The sequence below is a fragment of the Petaurus breviceps genome, unplaced genomic scaffold, assembly GCF_028583685.1.
Source record: "Petaurus breviceps papuanus isolate PSGF00001 unplaced genomic scaffold, PetGlider_PUasm1.0 90750, whole genome shotgun sequence".
Lineage (NCBI taxonomy): Eukaryota > Metazoa > Chordata > Mammalia > Diprotodontia > Petauridae > Petaurus > Petaurus breviceps.
Genome location: NW_027187335.1, coordinates 4,442,451 through 4,468,503, shown reverse-complemented (window position 1 = coordinate 4,468,503; position 26,053 = coordinate 4,442,451). Strand labels below are relative to the sequence as shown.

General features: G+C 37.9%; 2 protein-coding genes across 6 annotated transcripts in view; one reads left to right on the top strand and one right to left on the bottom strand.

Moving 5' to 3' along the window:
• Positions 1-26,053, top strand: part of STXBP4 (syntaxin binding protein 4) — a 244,315-nt gene that overhangs the window by 132,468 nt on the left and 85,794 nt on the right. For all 5 annotated transcript variants that reach the window (XM_069067474.1, XM_069067471.1, XM_069067473.1 and 2 more), the window contains 4 exons: positions 6,242-6,418; positions 8,577-8,693; positions 9,752-9,801; positions 13,609-13,742. In XM_069067474.1, the coding sequence (XP_068923575.1) occupies positions 6,242-6,418; positions 8,577-8,693; positions 9,752-9,801; positions 13,609-13,742 (478 nt within the window). The remainder of the gene's footprint in view (positions 1-6,241; positions 6,419-8,576; positions 8,694-9,751; positions 9,802-13,608; positions 13,743-26,053) is intronic.
• The window catches only part of COX11 (cytochrome c oxidase copper chaperone COX11), a 234,639-nt gene that overhangs the window by 140,765 nt on the left and 67,821 nt on the right, over positions 1-26,053 (bottom strand). The gene's annotated exons all lie outside the window — the stretch shown is intronic.

Here is a 26,053-nt window from a genome sequence, read left to right as displayed (position 1 = left end):
AGATCATCTGAAAATCATAGGCCTTCCAAAAATCATGATGAAAAAATGAGCCTGGACAACATTCTCCAAGAGCTCATTAAGGAAAATTGCCCTCAGATACTAGAACCTGAGGGTAAAATAGAAATTGAGAGAATCTACCAGACACCTCCTGAAAGAGATCCCAAACTGAAGAGTCCTCGAAATGTTGTGGCCAAACTCAAGAACTACCAGATAAGAGAAAATACTTCAAGTGGCCAGAAAGAAACAATTCAAATATCGAGGAACCACAGTGATGATCGCACAGGATTTGGCAGCCTCTACACTGAAAGATTGGAGGCAGTGGAATACAATTTTCGGGAAGGCAAAAGAGCTCAGGTTACAACCAAGGATCACCTACCCAGCGAGACTGAGCATATTCTTCCAGGCAAAGAGATGGGCATTCAACGATATAACAGATTTCCAGACCTTCCTGATGAAAAAGCCAGAGCTCAATGGAAAATTCAACCTCCAGTTACGAGATGCAAGAGTGACATAGAAAGGTAAACAAGGAAAACACACACACACACACACACACACACACACCCTGTTATTTAATAAGAGCAAACTGTTTATAGACAAGTAGAGGGTATTAGTATAAAATACACAAAATGACTATTAAAAAAATCTTATTAAGGGCTACAAAGGGACTGCAATGGAAGAAGAGGAATGAATGAAGTGGAAAAGGGTAAATTATGCCACAGAAAGAGGCATAAAAACAATATAGCAGAGGAAAAGAAGGGAGGGAGATGAGTATTATATGAGCTTTTCCCTCATTTGTTCTGGTTCAAGGAGGGAATAACAACCAGTTAAGCATAGGACTTTATGGAGAAGAGACGCAAAACGTATCATATTAGAGGGAAAAGAGGGGAGGGAGAGGAGCTTCGCATGAGATTTGTTTCTGTCACTCTTGGTATGAAGAAGAAATAACATACTTCATTAAATATAAAAATATCCTACAGGCAGTAAGAGGAGGAAAAGGATACGAAAGCGGGGGGGGGGGGGGGTTTAGTAGGGAGGGAAGAAGTAATGGGGAAAGGGAGGAAAAGGGAGCGGGGCTGATAGGGAATACTGAGGGAGGTTGTAGTCAAAAGGAAAACTATTAAGGAGGGGAAGGGAGAAGGGGAGAAAAAATATAAGCATTAACGGAGGGGGGAAAGGATGGTGGGAAAGAAACAGATAATAATCATAACTATAAATGTGAATGGAATGAACTTTTCCATAAAACGGAGGCAGATAGCAGAATGGATTAAAAATCATAATCCTACAATATGCTGTTTACAAGAAACACATCTGAAGCAGGAATACACACAGGGTAAAGGTAAAAGGCTAGAGTAAAATCATGCCTCAGCTAAAGTAAAAAAAAAGCAGGGGTAGCAATCCTTATCTCAGATAAAGCAAAAGCAAAAATTGATCTAATTAAAAGAGATAAGGAAGGAAACAATATCCTGCTAAAAGGCACCATCGAAAATGAAGCAATATCATTACTTAACATATATGCACCAAGTGGTATAGCATCCAAATTCCTAGAGGAGAAGGTAAAGGAATTAGAGGAAGAAATAGATAGCAAAACTATACTAGTAGGAGACCTTAATCTCCCCCTCTCTGAACTTGATAAATCTAACCTCAAAATAAATAAGAAAAAAGTTAAGGAGGTGAACAAAATTTTAGAGAGTGTAGGTATGATAGATCTCTAGAGAAAACTGAATGGGGATAAAAAGGAATATACTTTCTTCTCAGCGGTTCATGGCACATACTCAAAAATTGACCATGTTCTAGGGCATAAAAACCTCACAATTCTGTGCAATAAGGCAGAAATATTAAATGAATCCTTCTCAGATCGTGATGCAATAAAAATCATATGCAATAAAGGGCCATGGAAAGACAGACTAAAAACTAATTGTAAATTAAACAATTTAATCCTAAAGAATGAGTGGGTCAAACAAGAAATTATAGAAGCAATCAGTAATTTCATTCAAGAGAATGATAATAATGAGACAACATACCAAAATTTGTGGGATGCATTAAAGGCAGTTCTTAGGGGAAGTTTTATATCCCTGAATGCATACCTGATTAAATTAGAGAAAAGGGAGGTCAATGAATTGGGCATGCAATTGAAAAACCTAGAAAAAGAACAAATTCAAAATCCCCAATTAAATACTAAATTAGAAATATTGAAAACCAAAGGAGAGAATCAAAAATGAAAAGGGTGAATCTTCCTACAATGAAGAGGAAATCAACACAATAATTGGAAATTATTTTTCTCAATCGTATACACATAAATTTGACAATCTTAGGGAAATGGATGAATATTTACAAAAATACAAGTTGCCCAGATTAACTGAAGAGGAATTAATTTACTTAAATAACCCCATCTCAGAAAAAGAAATTGAACAAGCCATCACTCAACTCCCTAGGAAAAAATCTCCAGGGCCAGATGGATTCACTAGTGAATTCTATCAAACTTTTAAAGAACAATTGATTCCAATACTCTACAAACTATTTGGAAAAATTAATGAAGAAGGAGTCCTACCAAATTCTTTTTTTTTTTTAAAGCAATTGGGGTTAAGTAACTTGCTCAAGGTTACACGGCCAGTTATTATTTCTGGGTGTGGTGCTGAGTATCTGAGCCCGGATTTGATCCAGGTCATCCCGACACTGGAGCCGGTACTCTTACTCGCTGAGCCACCTGGCCGCCCCTAAGCAATTGGGGTTAAGTAACTTGCTCAAGGTTACACGTCCAGGTGTTTCTGGGTGGGTGCTAAGTGTCTGAGCCCGGGATTCGATCTCCAGGTCTTCTCAACACTGGAGCCGGTGCTCTTACTCGCTGTGCTACCTGGCCGCCCCCCAAATTCTTTTTATGACACAAATATGGTACTGATACCTAAATCAGGAAGAGATAAAACAGAGAAAGAAAATTATAGACCAATCTCCCTCATGAATATAGATACAAAAATTTTAAATAAAATATTAGCAAAAAGACTACAGCAACTTATCTCAAGAATAATACACTTTGATCAGGTAAGATTTATTCCAGGCATGCAAGGACAGTTTAATATTAGGAAAACCATCAGTATAATTGATCATATCAACAATACAACTAGCAGAAACCACATGATTTTCTCAATAGATACAGAAAAGGCTTTTGACAAAATACACCATCATTCCTATTAAAAACACTAGAAAGTATAGGAATAAATAGAGCCTTCCTTAAAATAATAGGTAGCATCTATTTAAAACCATCAGCAAATATTATATGTAATGGATATAAGCTAGAAGCATTTCCAATAAGATCAGGGGTGAAACAAGGGTGTCCACTATCACCCCTCTTATTCAGTCTGGTACTAGAAATGTTAGCAGTAGCAATTAGAGAAGAAAAAGAAATCAAAGGAATGAAATTAGGCAAAGAAGAGACCAAGCTATCACTCTTTGCAGATGATATGATTATATACTTAGAGAATCAAGTGAAAAACTACTTGAGACAATAAATAAATTTGGCAAAGTTGCAGGATATAAAATAAATCCTCGGCATTCCTATATATTTCCAATGAAATCTAACAGCAAGAGATAGAAAGAAAAATCCCATTTAAAGTTACTGTAGACATTATTAAATATTTGGGAATCTACCTGCAAAAACAAACCCAGGACCTATATGATTACAATTACAAAACACTTTTCACACAAATAAAGTCAGATCTAACTAATTGAAAAAATATAAATTGCTCATGGCTGGGTTGAGCTAATGTAATAAAAATGACAATTTTACCTAAATTAAATAATATATTTAGTGCCATACCAATCAATTTACCAAAAAATTATAGAGCTAGAAAAAATAGTAACAAAATTCATTTGGAAGAATAAAACGGTCCAGAATATCAAGGGAACTAATGGAAAGAAATGCTAGGGAAGGTAGACTAGCTATACCAGATTTCAATCTGTGTTATAAAGCAGCAGTCATCAAAACTATTTGGTACTGGCTGAGGAATAGAGGAGTGGATCAATGGAATATATTAGGCACACGAGATTCATCAGTCAATCACTATAGTGATCTATTGTTTGATAAACCCAAAGACCCCAGTTTTGGGGATAAGAACTCACTATTTGACAAAAACTGCTGGGAAAACTGGAATATAGTAGGGCAGAAACGGGGCATAGACCATTACCTAATACCATATACCAAAATCAAGTCTAAATGGGTGCATGATCTAGGTATAAAGGTTGATACTGTAAGCAATCTCGGAAAATAAGGAATAGTTTATCTCTCAGATTTGTGGAAAGGGAAAGACTTTATGACTAGACAAGAATTAGAGAGCATTACAAAATGCAAAATGGATAATTTTGATTACATTAAATTGAAAAACTTCTGTGCAAACAAAGCCAATGTAACCAAGATTAAGAGGGAGTTGGGAAATTGGGAAAGAATTTTTACAAACTATGTCTCTGATAAAGGACTCATTTCTAAAATATATAGAGAATTGAGTCAAATCTATAAGAATACAAGTTATTCCCCAACTGATAAATGGTCAAAGGATATGAACAGACAGTTTTCAGAGAAAGAAATTAAAGATATCTATAACCACATGAAGAAATGCTCTAAATCACTATTGATTAGAGAAATGGAAATCAAAACAACTCTGAGGTACCACGTCTCATCAGTCAGATTGGCTAAGATAACAAAACAGGAAAATGACAAATGCTGAAGAGGATGTGGGCAAATTGGAACACTAATGCATTGCTGGTGGAGTTATGAACTAATCCTGCCTTTCTGGAGAGCAATCTGGAATTATGCCCAAAGGGTTATAAATACTTTCATACCCTTTGACCCAGCAATACCACTCCTAGGGTTATATCCCAAAGAGATTATAGAAGTGGGAGGAAGACCCATATGTACAAAAATGTTTATAGCAGCTCTTTTTGTGGTGGCAAAGAATTGGAAATTAACAGGGTGCCCATCAATTGGGGAATGGCTGAACAAGTTGTGGTATATGCATGTTATGGAATACTATTGTGCTATAAAGAAACAAGGAGCAGATGGACTTCGTATTTACCTGGAGAGGCTTATATGAACTGACGCTAAGTGAGAAGAGTAGAATCAGGAGAAATTTATACACAATTACAGACACAACGTATGTGTGATGACCAACTTTGATAGACTGGACTCTTCTCAGCAATGCAGTGATAAAAGTCAATCCCAAAAGACTCATGATGGAGAGAGATGTCTACATCTAGAGAAAGAACTGAGTTTGTATCTAGATTGAAGCAAACTACCTGATCTTTCTCCTTTTCGTGTTTGCTTTTATTTCCTCTTTACCACTTTCCATTCCATCTGATACAATCCGTCTTTATAACCTGACTAATGTCTAATGTGAAAGTATTTACAGATCCTATATTTGACTGTATGCCACCATGGGGGGGAGGCAAGGAAGGGGGACAGAATGTGAAACTCAAGGAATTGTGGAATTGAATCCTATAAACTAAAAGTAAACCTACAAATAATTTTTTTTAAAGTACTTTAAAAAAAAAGATTATTGCTCTATGAGGTGATGAAGCCTCAGGATCCACCAGGGGCTGAGATATAACCCCCCTACCTTGCATTTCTTTTTACTATTACCTGCTTGTCTCCCCTCCAAACCATTTGTCCCCCATGTTTTTCTTTTCTGTTCTTTCCTCTTCTTTGTATTTTCAGAATGTTAATGCTGGCTGCATAAAGTAACATGCTCCAGGTCTATATTGTGATTTAATGTCTAGGATATTCCTGGCATGGAAACTCCCTCTACCATTACAGATTAGCAGCTCATCTATAATTAATAGTCTTAGAAAAATGTTGGGGGCATTTACAAGTAAGTTCAGTAACTCACCCAAGGTCACACATCCCTTCTATGTCAAAGGCTGAACTTGACTCCATTTCTTCCTGATTCCACAGCCAGTTCTCTAGCCACTAAAATATGCTTCTTATAAAGCTATATGTGATCCAAGTTTACAGTATTCTCCCTAAGGAAGAAAAATGTCATGTGGCATCCAACATCATTCATCAAGGTTACTATGGATGAGCTAGTGAGTTGTCTTCTGTTATAATCATCCTGCTTATTCACATTGGAAGCTAAAGAGTAAAATTTTGGTTAACCTCATTTTATCCCCCGATACAGGGAGGAAAATATTTTGTTTGATGCACTGACCCATTATTTTGAGTGATGTTTTAAAATGGAATCTATTTTGTCGTCTCCAGGAAGCTAAAGCCGTCGTAGAAGAAACGAGAGCCCTGCGAAGCAGGCTTCATCTTGCTGAGGCAGCACAGAGACAGGCCCATGGAATGGAAATGGACTATGAGGAAGTAATTCGCTTATTAGAGGCTGAAATTATGGAGCTGAAGGCGCAGCTTGCTGATCACTCTGGCCAGAGCCAAGTAAGCAAAACAGTGCTCTCTCGCTGTCTCTTTTTCCCTTCCTCCCTCCCTCACTCCATCCCTCCCTTCCTTCTCTCTTTCTCTCCTTCTCTCTCTTCTCTCCCTCATTTTCTCTCTCCTTCTTGCTCTCTTTGTCTCCTTCCATCCCTCCCTCTCTCATCTCCTCTCTCTCTCTTTTTCTCTTTTCCTTCTGTTTCATTCTCCCTCTTTTTCTTTTCCCCCTTTCTCTCCCTCTCTTTTTCTCTCGCTCTCTCTCTTCCCCCTGCTTTTCTCCCTCCCTCTTTCTTATAGTTACCATGGTTTCCTTTCTGTTGCCATATATCCTGTTTTCATTTTCTTTTCATCTGCTCTTCTAAAGTAGGTCAGTGTTTGTCTTTTATTTTTTTTTCCAATAACTGGAATGATGTGTCATGAAAGGAGTAATAAGAAGGTCACGAGTGTTCCTTTCTCAAGAGATATTTAGGTTGAGAAGAGCAGGAACCCCAAATTTATTTGGGTCATCGGTCAGTGTGGCATAGGTCATACCCTCACTTCTAGAACGACTGCATTAACATTGAATTGCAGGCAATGATGGCCTTTTCTGCTTCTAAGAATCCTAGTTTATTTTTCTTGAATTAAAAAAAAAAGAATATAATGTTTGAAGGTAATAGATTCAAGCAATGAAAGACCAAGGTCCTACCTCATCCTCCTGTCCCCAAGTAATGTTTGTTTTGAAATGAATCCTCCCCATCACCTCACTTCAGATTTAAAGGGTACCATATGTTTTAACCAAGTTTTTTTTTTTACAACAAAATAAAATGATATACATGTCTCAGGGAATAAAATTTGAACCAATTATTATTTTATGCAGCAGCTAGGCAGTGTGTTACAGTAGAAAGTAAGATGAATTTGGAGACAAAGTACCTGAGTTCAAATCCAAATCCTGCTACTTACTACATGCGTGACCTTGGACAAATCATTTTACCTTCTCCGTGCCTCAGTTTCCTTCTATGTAATAAAAATAGGGTTTTGGACTAACAGATTTTTTAACACTCTAATAAGCAATGGACTTCATAGCCCATTTCCATTCCATGGGCCTGTCCCTGCCGGATCTAAATCTGTGATCCTGTCATTTTATGACCCAGGTCTCAGATTTATTACTTACTCCCCATGTAACCTTGAGCAAGTCACAACCTCTCTAGGTTTTTGTTTTCTCATCTATAAAAATAAGGACATTGGACTAAATGGCCTCCAGCATTCCCTCCAGCTCTAAATCTGTCATCAAGATTGACTCCATTCGTTATAATTTGAAGATGGAATCAACATAACTGTTTTCTTATAGAGTAGAGAGTTGCAAGGCTATTTTACTAAAAATAGATGTTTTTAAACTTTATGGCACTGCTTACTTATATAGTGGGTGCTTTTTACTCCAAGTTTACTACCACATCAATTCTGATCATGTATTAAATAATTGCTTTAAGTTTTATATATTTTTTTCCACATTTGTGTGCCCAGAGCTGAGCACAATGCCTGGCACATAGTAGGTATGCCATGGATTTAGGACTAGAAGGGACCTCAGAGTTCATCTAGTTCAAACCCCATTTTTATAGGTAAGCAAACTGAGATCCATAGAAGAATAATGACTAGCCCAAGGTCACATAAGTAGTCAGCACAGAAGGTAGGATTTTAGGCCAGGTCTTCCTTACTGGATAGGGGCAGCTAGGTGGCTCAGTGGATAGAGGGCAGGATCTGAAGTCAGGAAGACCCATCTTTCTGAGTTCAGATCTAGCCTCAGACACTTATTAGGTGTGTAATCCTGGGCAAATCACTTACCCCTATATGCCTCAGTTTCCTCATCTGTTAAATGAGCTAGAGAAGGAGATGGCAAACCACCCTAGCATCTTTGCCAAGAAAACCCCACCTGGGGTCACAGAGAATCATACACAACTGAAAAACAACTGAACATAAACAACTTTCTTCCTCCTACTCCCATGTTCATTCTCCTGTACCACCACCCCACTTCTCATTGGATGAGTGCCCCACTAAGACAGAGAAAAGAGAATTCTATGGAGATTTTTTTCCTATTTGTTAGTAACAACTGAAAATAAGAGAAATGAGTTGTTGCCAGTAATACAGCCTTGAAGAAATGCTGAAGCTCCTTTCTGGGTCTCCTCACCAGGACAGTTTTCAGGACTTAAGGAAGAGAATCACGGTGTTGGACTGCCAATTGCGGAAGTCAGAAACAGCTCGGAAAACCTTCGAACTGACAACGGAGAAGTTGTTGAACTTTGTTGAGGTAAATTTGCCTACTCACGTTATTCTGTAGCTGAGTGTGTATCGTAGGTGTGGCAAGAGCATGGACATACCCAGTGCAGGACTGCAACTTATTACATACACATTCCATAGAGAAAAGAATGCTCCTCCATCAAATGAAGGGAAAAAGGAAGAATGTGAACTCGGATATTATTGGTTCAGAAAAAGACCGATGTATACAATATGTGCACACATACATACATGCGTTTGTGCACGTGTGTGTTGTGTATGATGCATGTATGCGCACAGATGGTGGCACTTTGTAGATTTGCACGTGTAGATGTATTATTAATGATGTCAGGTCTTTTGAAGGAAAGCTTCACATTTGATGGCTAAGTGAAATGTTATCACTGCTCATGACCAGAGTGCTGATTTTAGGAAGAAAGAATGGAAGATTTAAGAATACACAGGTAGGGAGCAGACAGGCTATTGTGACCCAGACACTTAAAGAGAAACAGCTGAGAAAAGGTGACCAAAAGCACATTCGTTTTTAGGGTATATTTTTGTCAGACCTTCAGAGAAAGTGATACCCAAGATCCCTATGTCTTGTGAAGAGAGAGAGATGTTTCTCTATCAGCATTTCTGAGAAGTATATGCAGATAGAAGTGATTTTTTTCCTCTCACAACAGAAGCTTGTCTTTTACTCAGTTTCTAGCTCAGATTTGGAAGGTTAGAAAATATTAATCCATGTTGGCTAATAAGTCATGGAGAAGACATGAGTCTTTATCTTCCTTCAAGACTTGGCTCAGGTATTCTCTTCTTTTTAAAGCCTTACCCGATCCCCACAGCGTCCCCTCTACCACCCCACCCCAGCCCTAATTGGCTGTTCTCTCCTCCTCCCCAAGTGACCTCAGGGGGCCTTGTTCAGATTCGTATTTCATCTCCAGTAGAAGGGAAGCTCCTTCAGAGCAGGGACAGGTCTGGCTTTTCCTGTGGCGTCTGCTATAACCACCATAGGCAATCAACGTGGCTTGAATTGAAAACATTTTAAAACAAGGCGTCAAACTCACATGTGTCTTTCATTGTTTTATCTATCTGTAGGCAATCCAAGAAGTGCTTTCTGATCATTCTTCTTCCTTGTCAAATTTAAGGTAATATTAAATTTAGATAATATGAAATTACATGTTGTCTGCCCCATTCGACTGGGAACTCCTTGAGAGCAGGGGATGTCATTTACCTTTCTTTGTGTCCCCAGCACTTAGCCCAGTGCCTGGTACATAGTTAGTGCTTAATAAATGCTTATTGCCTACATCGTTTATTTTACCTTTCCTTGTATCCTTAGCACAGTGCCTGTTCTATAGTTGGTGTTCAATAAATGTTTGTTGACTGACTGTTTTTTAATACTTTCTCTCATTGCAAAGTTAGTTCCCTATGTTTTTACAGTTAGGGCTGGATTTGTTATTTCATTATGTGGAAAACTTCTGGTTTGGAAAATTCCTCCATTTAGGCAGATCAGCATTTCAACCATGGTCTATCTTAGAAAGTTGGCTAGGGCACTTAGAGGTTAAGTAACTTACCCAAGGACACATAACCACTATAACAACAGCAATAACAAGAAGATATATGTAGCACTTTAAGGTTTGCAAAACATATTACATACATTATCTCATTGATCCTCACAACAGTCTGCGAGGTAGGTGCTATTATTACTCCCATTTACAGATAAGTAAACTGAAGCTGAGAGTGCTTAAGTGCTTTGCTCAGGGTCACACAGCTAGTAGTGCCTGAAGGATTTGAACTCGCATCTCCCAGATGCCAAGTCCAGCATTCTGTCTACTATACCAGTGCATCCCGTTTAGTGGTTTGCAGACCCTTTGCAATAATATTCCTAGGAATTCATGCTAAAAAAAAATTCTGTAATGACACCTTAAATATTAGATTATTGTGAGTAGCGTATTAAATTACCCTGGGGGCTCACAACACATTTTTGTTGTTGTTGTTGTTGTAAAGGATTCACAGAGTAAATCCCATTGGGTACCACCATCTTACAACTATTTCAGTATCTGTCAGAAGTGGTGATGGAAGTTCAACCCAGGTCTTCCCAATCCCTAGACCATCTCTCTCTATCCACCACGCCATACTTCTTGTTGTTGTTGAGTTGTTTCAATTGTGTCCAATTCTCTGTGACCCCATATTAGGGTTTTCTTGGCAAGATACTGGAGTGATTTGCCATTTCCTTCTCCAGCTCATTTTACAGATGAGGAAACTGAGGTTAAGTGACTTGCCCTGGGTCACACAGCTAGTAAGTGTCTGAGGCTGGACTTGAACTCAGCTCCTCCTGACTCCAGGACCAGTGCTCTATCCACTGTACCACCTCTTTGCCCTATTCTGCCATGTTAGCTCCCTTTAAATTGTTGTGGTGGTGGTTGTTTGGCGGGGGGTGGGGGGGGGGGGGGTGGGGGGGGGGGTTTGTTCATTTGTTTGGTTTTTGATGAAGCAATCTGGGATAAGTGGCTTGCCCAGGGTCACACAGCTAGTAAGTATCAAGTGTCTGAGACTGGATTTGAATTCAAGTCCTCCTGACTCCAGAGCCAGTGCTCTATTTACTGTGCCACCTAGCTGCCCCTTACTTGTGTAAATAAATAAAAACTAATAATCAAAAGCTTGGTCCCATTAGCCAATTCCCATTTAGTTACTCAGTTTTTATAACCAGCCAGATTTTTTTAAATACTGCATTCTTTTTGTCATTCCCATCAGATAATAGATATAAGAAGAAAAATCTTCTTGGTGGTCCTCCTTGGCTATCCCATCTACAGTATGTTTCAGACTTGATACAAAAATGACCCACTTTCATTTTCCTGATAAGAACAAGAAGAGCACCAATAATATTTGTTTACTCTGCACCTCTTGTCTAAGGTCACTTTGATACACCTGTCAGGTCTCTTTATCTTTTGCCTTGTGCAGAGAAGGGATTCCTCTTCATGTATTTTCCAGGTGATGTGACATGGGTTTATAGCATTTGTCACTCTTCACAGGGACATCATCTCCTTCCAGCTGGGCCCCTTTTGCTAAAATGCACAAAATAATCCCTGGTGCCCTTTGTTATCCAACAGTGGCCATTCAGTGATTGAGGATGACTCATTCTGTTTCAAGGTGCTCTGTGTGTGTCCCCATCCCACTCTCACATTGAATGTCAAAAAATACCTGCAATTGTCAACTTTTGTCCATGTTCCAACATAATGCCCTGTCCTTTGGGATGAATGAATCTGGCAAACTTCCAGGGCCATTCATGCAAGCTTTTATGTGATTCCTAGATTCAGTGAGAGATTATAGCTTATTGCCCTTGGAGAGCCCCATTTCACTGGTAAATGAAGCCCCATTTCTCTGGCTCATTCAAACCAACCATTAAAGGGCCTGCTTAGGAGCCAGGAAAACCTAGTTTCAAATCCTGGCTCTGATACATATTAGCTGTGTCACTTTGGGAAAATCAATTAACCTTTCAATTTCTCATTCAACTTTCAAAGATAATTTTAACATGAATTGTTTATCTGTAGCAGTGAATGGAGTCTGCATATTGGAAGTTCCAAATACAGAAGAAACCACAAGTCTGGACCAAAAATATATCTTTATATATTAGAATTATTTTAATCAGATTCTTTTCTTACCCTACCTCAAGCCATAATGTGAACTAGTTTGAATACTCATTGTTTTTCTCAAGTGATAGTCATAAATAATCATAGATTTAGTGCTGTAAGAGAAATTAAAGGCTATCCTGTCTAGCTCCATCATTTTGTATGTAAGAAAGCCAAGGCTTGGGGCAGCTAGGTGGCACAGTAAATAGAGCACTGATCCTGGAGTCTGGAGGACCTCAGTTCAAATCCAGCCTCAGACACTTGGCACTTACTAGCTATGTGACCTTGGGCAAGTCATTTAATCCCAATTTCCCTGACTTCCCCCCTCCAAAAAGAAAAAAAAAAAGAAAACCAAGAGTGAGAGAGGTTATTTGATTTACCCGAAGCCACAGTTAGTAAGTATCCAAGACAAGATTTGAACTCAGGTCCTCCTGACCCCAAGCCTAGCATTCTATCTACTGTAGACAGCCTTAGAAATTGCATAAAGGAAAGATGAAGATTGTACTTGAATTAGCATACTGGCACTTAATTTTTCATGGCTAATGGTTAATAATCATAACTTCCTTTTATGTAATACATTAGAGTTACAAAACACCTATCATTCTGTTTGATCTAGTATCATGTGCAGGGGGGAAACAGGATTTATATTACTCATCCTACTGTAAAATATGTGGTACAAGTAGAATCTATATCTTTACATTTGAAAAAACCAAGACACTGAGTGTTTGTGACTTCCCCATGGTCATGTAGTTCTTAGTGGCAGGAATGGGACTCTGGATCCTCTGAACTTTGGATAACTGGTTCCATATTTGTTCCACTGCATCCTCCTGTCTGTTCTTATAACCACTCAATACATATCTAGATAACACATACATAAACAATCACTGTTTTGTTCATAGTTCAACACTGTGTCCCTTTCTAGGTATTTTGCTTAACATTTTTTCCCCATTAAGACTTTGTCTTTTCTTAAGTGTATCAGGTTGTATTCAAGTCACACAGAACTTACTTTAAAAAAAAAAAAGTAAATGCTTTAAAGTATTTTAAATTTGGCTGAAAATTTGCACCCTTTTTAAAGGTTATTTTATGAGTGACATACAATCACAGATCGGGTTGAAAATTACAAATGATGGTGCCCCAGCATTCTCAGAATCTTTCAATATAATACCAGGAATGGATGTTATTTTCTTTTGCACAAATTTCTCACCAACCCAGGGTCCTGTTTTTAAGACATCTTAATTGCTATCCTTTTTAATAGAAGGAATATCAGTTCCTATTATTTAAAAAAATAATTATACTTTATTTTCTTTCCCTCCCCATTCCCTTTAGTGACCGAAGATCAGTGTTAGGTTCTCAAACACTGTTCCCACAGCTCGGAAGGAATGGACGCAATGTCACAGCAAGCCTGGTCCAGGAATCTAGGGAGCTGGCTAAATCTATTCGTGCCCTTCTGGATGTGGACCGTGAGTTATTTGCATTCATTTTTTACTCATTTTGATTTGTTTGATGTTTTAAGTGATAAATCAATTTAAGAAATAGCTTCCTTATTCAAATGACTGTTTAATTTCATCAGGTAGATTTTTTCAACATAAGATACCTATATAAGGAAGACCAATAAGTGTAAGTTCAGAGAGGCAATTTCCAGCTTGATGGGAATTAAAAAAAAAAACCAACCTTCCCACTGATTAGGGGCTGTCCAAAAGTGAAAGGAAGCTCCTATTATCACCATCACATTATTCATCAAACAGAGAGATTGGGTAGTTGTAGGATAATAGATTTAGAGTTACATGGGACCTTGGAGGACCTTGGAGGACAACCCTGTCTTATTATAAATAAGGAAATTCGGGCCCTGAAAAACTACATGCCTGAGTTAGCATTTGAACTCCACTACTCCTGATTCTAAGACTGCCAGGATACTTCTTATGATTTCATGAGAACGTGACTTTGTTGTGTCATGGGCCACATGGGCAATCTGATGAAACCTCTGGACCCCTTCTCAGAATATTTCTGAATGCATAAAATTAAATATGTAGGATTTGGAAATTAGATTTGGAAATTTCAATTAGATTGAAATACAGTTGTCAAAACATAAGAAAATTTTTCAAAATTAAAGACCCTAGCTTAAGAATCCCTCATCCTAGGACTTCAGGGGTGATTCTTTCAAAGATGTTTTGGTAGGTGATTAGGTAATAATTTTGTCATGAGAAGCCTTGGGAGCAGGTTGTTTCATGTGTTATTTTATTAGGACCAGATTCTACTTGAATCATTATTTAAATGCTGCTATTGTTGTCAATCCTCCTTTAAAGACCCTTGCTGCTTCATTGTAGCAGGAAGGTGACCCTGGCTTCTCAAAGATTACATAAAGCACAAGTTTTTGCAGGGTCTAACAAACTGAAAAACCTTTAAGTGTAATCCAGGGGAGGAGCTAAATTCAGAGAAATCACCACCAGAAGGTTGTCCACCAAAGAACACACTTTTTTTTCTTTTTAAATTTTTGCCTCTGTAATTCATGATGCTATCTGTTAAGGCTTTAGGGAAGGGGTGAGTGGCAGAGTTTACAGTTTCCCCCATGGTGCCCAAATTATGGGTTGGGTATTGAAAAGGCCATCCTTGACTTGCGTGAATGTTCTGAGGTTTTGAAACCTTTGGAGTTCCCCAGGTAGAGTAAAACAAAATGTTGAGGGTTTGCCTGTTGAAGTCATGCCTGATTTATCTGAAATCAGAACTTTTGATTGATTTTGTTCACAAGTCTTCAGCTACCAATATTGCATAACCAGAGGGCTCATGTGGCCTTGTAACTCCAAGGAACTGTAGTCACTTTCTTGGTCCATGGCCAATTTGAAGTGATCTCAACACAGAATCCCTAAAGTGATCTCAGCACAAAATCCCTGCACAGTAGTAAAGAGATCACTCATTGGTTCTAGCCACATGATGGCTCTGTTCTTTTTCATTCCATAACAAATGCATATTTTCATTCTACAGATGAATAAAAAGGATTCAGATACAGTATCCCCTTTGCCCTCCCTCCATTTTTCTACCATTCGAAAATGAGAAATATTTTTCATTCTCCTTTACTGCTTTTAATCTTTTATCCCCTGGGAAACAAGATAACTAAGTCTGCTAGAACAGTGTGCTAAATAAGAGTCAATACAATTTTTTAGCCCCAGGAATAAAATATATGACTTTGGTACTAGAATTTTATGATAGCTCTTTTACATGGCCAGGCACTTTATTTACTGACTTTCTACTTTGTAGCTGTTGATTTCCAGAAGTTTGACCCCTGCATGAGTGTAATGAATAGTATTACTATTAATGTATTTGAATTTATAAAATAAATGTTTTTGAATATTTGTATGTAAATTTCTTTTTTTTTAAAGCAAATTCTATTTTAAACATATTAGAGGAATGCATAGAGGAATCTCTGGGGACGTTTTTATTTTTTGAAGAGAATAAGCAGCATAATTTGTCTAGTTTCTAAGTCTAGATTTAATAAATAAAGGGGTTTTTTTAGGGAATAGGCCACAGCTGCATTGACATTTCCCAAAGGACTTAACCATTAATTAGTTAATTTAGTAGTGTTATTAACTAACAGTTATTATCATTCATTAACCTCTAGGACTACTGAAAATGTTTATTCAAGGAAAATATTTAAAATTCAGCAAAAGATACTCTCCTTTTGAAGAAAAGCAGAATTTAATTCTACCTGCCTTTATTATTCTGAGTGTTGTAAAATTACATCTGCATTTTTGTTGTAAACAAGAAATCTTGTACACTATCTATATCCCTCTTGTCATTAGGAATGAATATGAGGTAGGAGATGATTGCAGTACTTAAGGTGAAAAGTGGTAAGGCCTGAATTGGAATGGTAGCTATGTGAGTACAAAAGGGGACAAATGTGGAAGATTAGAACCATCAGGATTTGACCAAGGATTAAACATGTGTATGTGGGGTGAGAAGAAACAAGGAGTCAGAGATGATCCTGAGGTTGCAGAAACCCAGGTGACTAGAAGGATGTTGAAGGCCTTGACAATAATGGCAAGTATGGAAGATGGACAGTTTTGGGGAGAAAGTCCCTGTGTGACTCACTCTGTCCTACAAAAATGTAAAGGCAAGGAAGGAGAGGAGGGTTGTCTTATTCACTTATTCATTGCCACCAAACAACAGTTGTGATTTGGAGACTCACTTTCATCTCAGAAGGAAAGTACTTGTGAGCTCTCATAGCAAAGGAAATTGGGGCGAAGATACTTATAGGGGCATAACTATTGTTGTGGTTGTGTTAGAGGCAAGCTCCACAAATGTCTATCAAAGAAAGAATGGGATACAACTTGACTTATTACCATCAGATGTTTGATCACATTCCCATGGGGGTCAGGCAATGGCCCCTCTGTAGGATAACACCTTGGCCTCCTCTTTGGAGACAGCTGGTCAAGGGTCAAAAGGATGAGAACTGACAGAAGTTTGAATGGAGTATTACTTTAAGCAGTTTAGCTCAACTTAGAAAATAGAGGTTTGTTATCTATATAAATTTATTTTTTAATCCTATTTTAAATATGTTATCACAGTTGGCATTTATATAGCATTTTATAGTTACAAATTGCTTTGCATTCATTCTTTCTTCATCTTCCCTATAACCCTGTGTTCAGACTCTTTAGCTTAGCATTCAAGGACTTTCACAATCTGATGCTTCAGCCTGAGCTACTCGCTCTATATGGAGCACCTTCTTCAGTAATGTGTGTGTGTGTGTGTGAAACATATGCAAATTTATATACATATATATGTATATATGTATTCACAGTGTCTTTTATAATTAATTTTACTGATGGACCACCTCTGTAGGTTTCTTATCCAGCTGTGTTGTAGTCTGGACAGTAGGCATGAATTGCACAAGAAAATTATTTACCCAGAAGAAAAAAAAGATTCCTTGGTTACATGGCAAGAGTAAGAAATAAACAACAGATAGTTCTCGGGTGCATTGGTAGCCACATAATACTGATGTTTTTATGTGGTTTCCTTTTGGGAATAAGTTGGACTAGATGCTAACTACTTGGAGGTCCCCTCCAACTCTAAAATTCTGTAGTGCCATTTGTAAAGGAAGACACTCAGCACTTTGTGCTGGACCATACTCCCTCTCCACAGTGCAGCCAAACTGGCTTTCTGTGTTTCTCACTCATGGCACTATCTCTTGTCTCCATGCCCTTATACTGTCTGACCCCCATACCTGGAATGTGTTCCCTCCTTACTTCTACCTCACAGTTCATAGAGAACCTTGTTTCCTTAGAATACTGCCTCAAGTACCATCTTCTATATGAAACCTTTCCTGATCCTTCCCACTCACCCTCATAATTGCTAATGCCTTCCCAAACTACTTACATTTTACGACTTTGCATACATATATATCTGTATGTGTCAATTTTATATTATAGGTATATATCTTTATATATAAGTGTGTATGTATATCTTTATATATAGCTATAACTCTTTATATATAGGTATATATCTTTATATGTACTTATTTTCTTGTTCAAATATAACATTATTGCAAGTTGGAATTGTTTCATCCTTTGTACCTGTATCTCCAATGACCAGGACAGTGTCTGGCACATAGTAGGTGTTTTAGTAAATATTTGTTGGTTTACTAATGGATCAAGACATGATTTAGAGTAGGACATGGTCAGATGCCACACAGGTTGGGCAAGCCTAAATGGGTTGTAATCTTGTAGACTTGGAAGGACTTGGAAGGGCAGACATCAATGAGATCACAAAATACTGGAATTAAGAAACAAATTTTTTTCCTAGAGATGCTAGTGTGGGTCTTTCTACATATGTTCAATGATTAACATATACAGTGTATTGCATACAGAGTTTACCTTGAGATTAAGGACTGGATTTGGGGGCCTATCTCTGACATGTACTAGTTGTGTGAACCTGGGCAAGTTACTTATGTTTCCAGTGTCCCAGATATATTTCCCTAAGATTAAGTTGCAGAAATGATATTGGCCTACAATCAAAAAGGGATTTCTTCCTTGGAATTCTCTAAACCAAAAAAACCACAGTTTTCCAGGGAAATCACTAAAATGCCATTATGTTAACTTATTAGGATATTGGCTTAGTTTTGAAGTAATTTTCATTTTTGACTGACACATGCTCCAATACACAATACTCAAGTTGATCTGTGATTCCATCAGTGTGGATTTTTTCCCCCCAGCCATGTGGTCTACAGCCCTCTTACCTGATCACTCCCATGAGTTCACTGCAAAAATTCTTCCAAAGGGGCAGCTAAATGGCACAGTGAATAGAGTACTGGCCCTGGAGTCAGGAGGACCTAAGTTCAAATCCGGCCTCAGACACTTGACACACTTATTACCTGTGCGACCTTGAGCAAGTCACTTAACCCCAATTGCCTGCCCTCCCCCCTCCAAAAAAAAAAGTTCTTCCAAAGAGTGTGGTGAGAGCCTTCTATATTTTGTCCCAACATCACAAAAATACCAATGGGAAACCCAGACTGAAGATAAAATTTTGCACAATAGTTTTTTACCAAAACCTGAGGGGAGTCCTTTCTCCCAAATTATTAATAATCATATTTTTATCTACAAATCTGAAAAAGATGAAATAGACAAAGGAAAGGAAGAAAAATATTTCTTGCTCAGGTGTCCCTTTTGGCAACTTTCAAAGAAATGATTTTAACAAAAGGAATGACATTTATATTCTTTATGCCTTCTCTTATAGACACTTCACCTTCCCCTATCTTACCTGTCATAGCACAAAACAATTAACAGGTTACATTTTACAGAATGATCACTCTCTCTGTTTACTTCACAGAAGGATGCCAAAAATCTATTAAGACAGGCTGTATTTATATGATAACAAAACGGCTGGTTTATTCAGTCAAAAAAACAACACAAAAACCCAAACAAACAAAAAACTATTCAAAATGAGTGTTTGGAATCTGTTTTTATGTAGCTTTTTTCTACCAAGTCTTTATAGGTTCACAATCTTAGTTAGCATGCCTATGGTTGAACAGCTCCTGGGAACCTAACTCACAGACAAGTCACACGAAATAGAACTGTAAATTCCGAATAAAACTGAATGCAATTCAGCCCAATAAACATTTATTGAGGGCTCCTGAGGTATTTATAGAGTGCCAAACCTACAGTAACATCCACTTGTAAAAATCTTCAGAGAAAAATCTGAATTATTTTGTTGTAATGGAATTTTATTAGCAATTTGCTAGACATAACGTTTTCATCTGAAAGACCTAGAGAATGAAACTTAGCTTGACATCCTGCCTGCCTGAAGTAATTTTAATTAGCAAATGAAACCAGTCAGTTATACACTATTCCCATTCCTTCTTCCCACACCCCACCTCTCATATCCTGGATCTCTCAGTGTTTTATTTTAGTTCGTGGTTTAAGAATTTAGGGTCTTGGTTAACTCTCTGGAGTGTTGTATAGAATTTGTTGAACTTTTTTATTGGTGATCATGATAAAACTGTCACAGAGTTTTGTGGTTTGAAAAGGGGCTTTATATACATTATCTCATTTGATATATACAACTACTTGTGAAATAGGGATGTCACTATCCCTATTTTACCAATGAGGAAAGTTGAGAAGTAACATGATTTGCCTGTGGTCATTCAGCTAGAAAATATTTGAGCCCAAGGCTCCAAGTTCTCTGAATCCAGTGCTTTTTACTTCTCTGAAATAGGAGTAATTAATTAGTAGATTAATCCCAATCTCTCCTTACCACTTTATAATTTTGGTTAAATGCTCATGTTTCTGTGATCCTGTTTACTTATCTTTAAAATGAGGTGGTGGTAATAAATTGTTTCTTAGGTCCCTTATGGATCTAAATCTGTGATTCTACTATCTGCTGGTAGGTCTCAAAACCATTTGCTGTCCATTTGTCTCCTCCATCATTGCTGAGAGTTCCATTAGGGAAAAGAATGACGCATTCCCTCCCTCCCCTGCTCTCATTCATCATCCAACAAATATTTGTTGCTCATAATTAGCTTTTAAGTGGATGTACTCAGAAAACAAAAAATTATAATCAGGAAATTATTTCGTTGATCAGTTATCTCAAGGATAATCTGGCTTTCCCCATCTGAGTCAATAATAGGTTTTTAGTTTTTAATTTTTTTCCAGAATTCCTTTTAATTATCTTTAATTCTGACTCTTCATCTCTTCAGTGAGTTGCCAACTCTTATAATTTTACCTCTGCAACAGTTCTGGCATCCATCTACTTCTCTCTACTTATAAGGCCACTGCCCCATTTCAACACCTCATCACTTGTCACCTGGACCTCTCACTGTAATAAACTCCTAATTCTTCTCCCTATTTACAAACTCTCCTTCTCCATTTCATCTTCAATATAAGTATAAATTTGTTCCTAAGGCACAAGTCAGATCATGTCACTCCCTTACTTCAAAATCTTCAGGGGCTCCCCACTACCTCAACAAATGTTTATTAAATGCTTGTTGTGTATGTATCAGGCACTGTGCTAAATGCTAGTAATACCAAAAAAAGGCAAAAACAATCCCTGTCCTCATAGAACTAATGTTCTAATGGGAGACAACCTGTAAATAATACTTTATAGGTAAGTTCAATTATTTGGGGAGAAATGACTGCCCAGAAAAGTTTAGATTTGAGCTAAATCTTGAAATACAAACTCTTAAACCATTTAAGGCTCCTCACAATCTGACTGCAACCTACCTTTCTAGCTTAGCATTACCCTACTCCCCTTCACATACTCTAGCCAAAGTTTATTTGTCATTCCCTAAATTCAGTACACCATCTCTGATTACCATACATTTGTACAGGCAATGCCATGTATTTGGTATGTACTTCCTCCTTTTCTCTGCCCCTTCAGAATCCTTGTCTTCCTTCAAAGACTCAGTTCAGATGATGTATGGGGTGTTCAGGAGGACTTGAAACCTGCAGTGTGAGGGTTTGCTGATCAGGGCTGTTCATCCATCTTTGGTGTCTACCTTTCACCCAACTCTCACCTGTGGCTCCAAAAAGCTATAGTAATGCTTAGCCGCTATACCCCAGTAAAACCATCTTGGCAGACGGGTTAAACCAGGTTGAGGGTGGCCAACAGGCCTCAAACCCATCAGTGAGTTTAGGGGAATATCTACATCAAGCATTTGGGTGGATGAGAACAGGTTGTTCCAAAGGCCATCAAAGTGGCTGGAGCAGGCACTGGGGTGCACTTAGAGCTTGGTCAGACATGCCAAGGTCCCACTGTATCCCTTATCTTTCTTGACTTTTGTCCTGCTACCAGACTTTGATGACTCTGCAAAAGAGAGTGAGGCTAACAACTTGGCACAAAGCTGCATCTCTTAAATCCAGTTCACACACAAAAGTGCAGACATCACCTGTGATGTCATTGGTCCTCTTCATAAACAAAGGATGAACAACAACAATCAGACACTACCTCTTCTAAGAATTTCTTCTTGGGACTTAATAATTTATTGTTCTTATTATACTTTTAACTTATTTTATTGTTTGCCTTGTCTCCCCACCTAAGGTATCAGCTTCTTGAAGGCTAGGACTTTACTTATATTCCCTCATAATCCTCTGTGGCACCCAGCACAGCACTAAACTAGAACTTCTTTTCCCAATCCCAGTCTTGCCAACTCCTTCCTGCCCCCAGGTAATATGTGCCTTTGAAAACTATGCCTCCATATGTAATGGGAATCTGCATCCAGGAAAAAAGCAGAACAGAGCTGTAGAAGGCAAATAAATCAAGAAAATGAGATATTTGGGTAGAGTAGACAGTAATGCTTCTCATATCCCATCAGGTAAGCACCTACTGTGCCTATGCATTATGGTTTAAGTAGCCCCAAAATTTAAAAAATTTTTAAATAATCCTGACTTTCAAGTGCCTACATATGTCAAGAGGTCAGGAAGACCATAGTTCAATTCGTACCTTTGACGTTGCTAGCTTTGTGAGCTTCAAAGTCATTGGCCTCCTCCTGGCTCAGGAAATCCCCTAAAACTTATCTAACTAAATAACCGAGAGCTGCAGTGTTGACAAAATCACAAATCATATCCTTTTGTATTTGTAGGACATTCTTTGTTTTTTATATATGCAAAGTCATACTCATAGAATCAATCCTATAAGTTTAGATTTTCAGCCAGAAGGGACTTTAGAAGTAATCTAGTCGAGCCCTTTATTTTACAAAGGAGGAAACTGGGGCTCAGAGAGTTATATGACTTGTTCTGATTTACATGGTTTAGTGAATGGCAGAGCAATTGGATGTGGGTTCTCTGATTTCCAGTCCAGTGCTCTTCATACTACACCATACTACATCTTGGAAACCCATTATGAACAAAACCAGTTTTAGCTCTGCTTAGTAATAGCCAACTGATGACTTGGCTCTTACCATAATGGCCAAGAATTAACCATTGAAATGAATTTAGCTGGAATTACCAGCATGATTTAGTCACAAAATTATACACTTTAGATTAATGCTTATGTCCTTGTGTTTTGGAGCTAATCACAAGGCACTCAGATGCTCAGGTAGGAGGAAATTGGGAACATTCTGTGCTATAACATTTCAAATTCTTCAGTGGGAAGATCCTTTCTTCTAAAATCTTTTTAACGTAAGGGACTTCAGGCCTAAAACTTTTGTTCTTTCTCCACTCCTTGAGGACATGGACATTTCCTGCTTCTACCAGCTGCCTGTTGATCTTCACTTATCTTTTTCTCTTAACTTACTAACAAGAAAATCCCTGTTCAGGAAAAAGAAGTGAGCCACAAGTATTAAGACTAGGCAGCGTGGCCTCAATTCCCCATCAGAAACATATCAATGACCTATCTGTTCTTTGTGTTAGTATTGGGGCAGGTATATAAAGTTTCAGGAACTGGCTTAGCCTGCACCTCTTCCTAGGTCACTTAAGAGAAATGATTGCCCTCATTTATGTAAGGCCAGCATGTTCTCTAGTGATATATTTATTTGAGGTCATATCATAACCATTGTAAAAATGTACCTGGAATTTGTCATTCAAAGATAAGAAAAAAAAAATAGTGGAAACATCATCTCATCCTACTGTAAATATTTGTGAATTGAAATTAGTTCTGTGCCAGATGTATCAGTAATATTTTCATTAAGAAAATCTGGAATTCAAAGTTTTAAAAACAAATGTTAAAAAAAAAATTGGGTGTGTGTGTGTTTTTTTTTAACATGCAACTGGAAAATAAGATATACAGGCACCGGAGTATAGAAATCCATCTTGCACTACTAGGAAGTTAGGGGAGTGATGGGGGAGGTTATAAGAGAGAACAGATTGGGGGAAGGGGTATTCATTAGACTTGCTTTTTTGTGGTGGGGGGGTAGTGGAAAGACGGGGAAAAAATTTTAACTCAAAATCTTGTGGAAATAGATGTTAAAAACTAAAAATAAATTAATTTAAAAAAAAAGAAAATGCATCATGTTTATCTTTGGATTCTTTCTAGAAAAAAAAAAGTCTTGCATTTGAATCCCCAGAGCCTAATACTATGACAGGTGATTTATATGTGTTTGTTGAATCACTAAGTATTTACCAAGTACCTACTATGTGAACAGCATTGTGCTAAGCACTAAAAATACAAATACAAAAGAAAATGAAACAAGGCTACTCCAAAGAATCTAGAATATATACCATATATAGAATATATGGGAGAGATAGCAAAAATTATATATGTATAATATATATTACATTATATATAATATGTATGTATTTATATGAGCATACGTACACATATATGCACATACATACACAAGCAATTGTACATAAATATTATTTATAATGTACAATTTCATATATCCCTTATGTATGATGCACATGTGTATTTGTACACATGTGTAATGACAATTTGTACACATATAAGAAATATATAGCATAAATATAAAGTGAATAAATACAGATGTATACAAGGTGGTTAAGTACAAAGTAGTTTGGGATAGAGGGAAATAATAATTGAGGTGGGGAGGATCAGGAAAGGTTTCATGCAACAAATGGTACTTGAGATGCATCTTAAAGGAAGAGGGACTCCAAGATAGGAGCAAGGAGGAATGCCTCCTAGGCAAGTGGATGACCATTGCAAAGGCATGAAAAGGAGAAGCGATGGTGTGTGTGTGTGTGTGTGTGTGTGTGTAACAGAAAGGAGGCCAGTTTGACTGGATTGAACTACAGGAGGGGAAGTAATAATATTCAGTGACATTGGAAAGGTAATTTGAGGACAAGTTATATAGATCTTTAAAAGATAAACTGAGGAGTTTACATTGTATCCCAAAGAGCTGGACAGTCATGTGGTTATATCTACATTTAAAAAAAAATTACTCTGCCAGCAATGAGTAGGATGGACTGGCATGTTGAGAAATGAGGCAGAATGACCAATGACAAGGCTATGGCAATATTCTAGGTGAAAAGCAATGAGGTGGCTATGTGAGTAGAGAGAAGGGGTAAGGTGCAAAAGTTGCTATGATATCAAAAACAATAAGATTTGGCAACTGATTGGATAGATATATGAAACAAGGAAGAATGAGAAGGCCATTGAAATTATGAACCTGAGAGACTGGAAAGATGTTAGTACCTTTGACACAGAGAAGTTTGGAAGAGGAGATGATTTGGGCAGAAAGATAATGAGTTTGGTTTTAGATAGGTTGAGTATAAGATAAATGTCTCTGGGACATTTAGTATGACATGTCTAATAGGCAGTTGATAATGCTCAGAAAGGGACTGGGCTTGGCTTTTTAGATCTGGGAGTTAACTACATAGAGATGATACTTAAACCAATGGAAGTTGATGAGGTTACCAAGAGATAGAATATGGAGAGGAGAGGAAAAGACCCACATCCAAAGCTTTCCCGCAGTGGTAGAACCTACCAAATATGATAATCTTATGAAGGTGCAACCTTCAAGAACCCAGGTTCCGCACCACGCCATAATGAAGCATCATCAGATTGGTTTACTTCATCTGTGAAATATACTGTAGAGATCAGCAAAACTTGGCAAATGATTGGATGTGGGAGGGAGAGAGGAGTCAAGGTCATGAAACTGGGGGACTGAAAGGATGGGCATTCCCTCAACAGAAGTAGAAATGTTGGGGGTTGGGGAAACATGTTTGAGATATTACTAGACATTTAGTTGGGAGCAGCTTGTAATGCAAGATAGAGTTCAAGGAAAACAACCGGGGCTGCATATATAGATCTGGAAGCTCTCCACACAAAGGTACTCATTGAACCCATAAGAGCTTGTACGATTGCCCAGAGAGACTGTGTTTGTAGAGAAAAAAGGGATGAGGGCTTAGAATAGAGCCCTATTAAATACACACATATGGGGCTTGGGGCTTGGATGATAATCCTGCAAAGGAGTTGGAGGAGCTGCCAAAAAAGATAGAAGGAAAAGCAGAGAGAGTAGTGTCATGAAAATCCAGGGAGGAGAGATGTCTGCAAGGAGGGGAGAGTCAACGATAAAATGCTGCACATTCCAATATTCAACAGATACTTACCTAAATATCTGGTGTGAATAAATCCCCAAGCCTCCACATGGTCTATGTTTCCAAAATGTCAACATTCCCGGAAAAGTGTTACAGCTAGAATATAGTTTAATCACATTCACTTCCAGCAGCCATAAGGTATAGAGGCATGACCAACCAAGCAAAAACTTAATCCCTTTTTCAAGACAAGAATATAGTTGTCAGAGAGACCGTGAGAAACACAATATCTAGGTTTTTAATCAAGTGAGACCTTCATGTACCCTATTACTAAAATGGTGAGCAGATGATTGGGA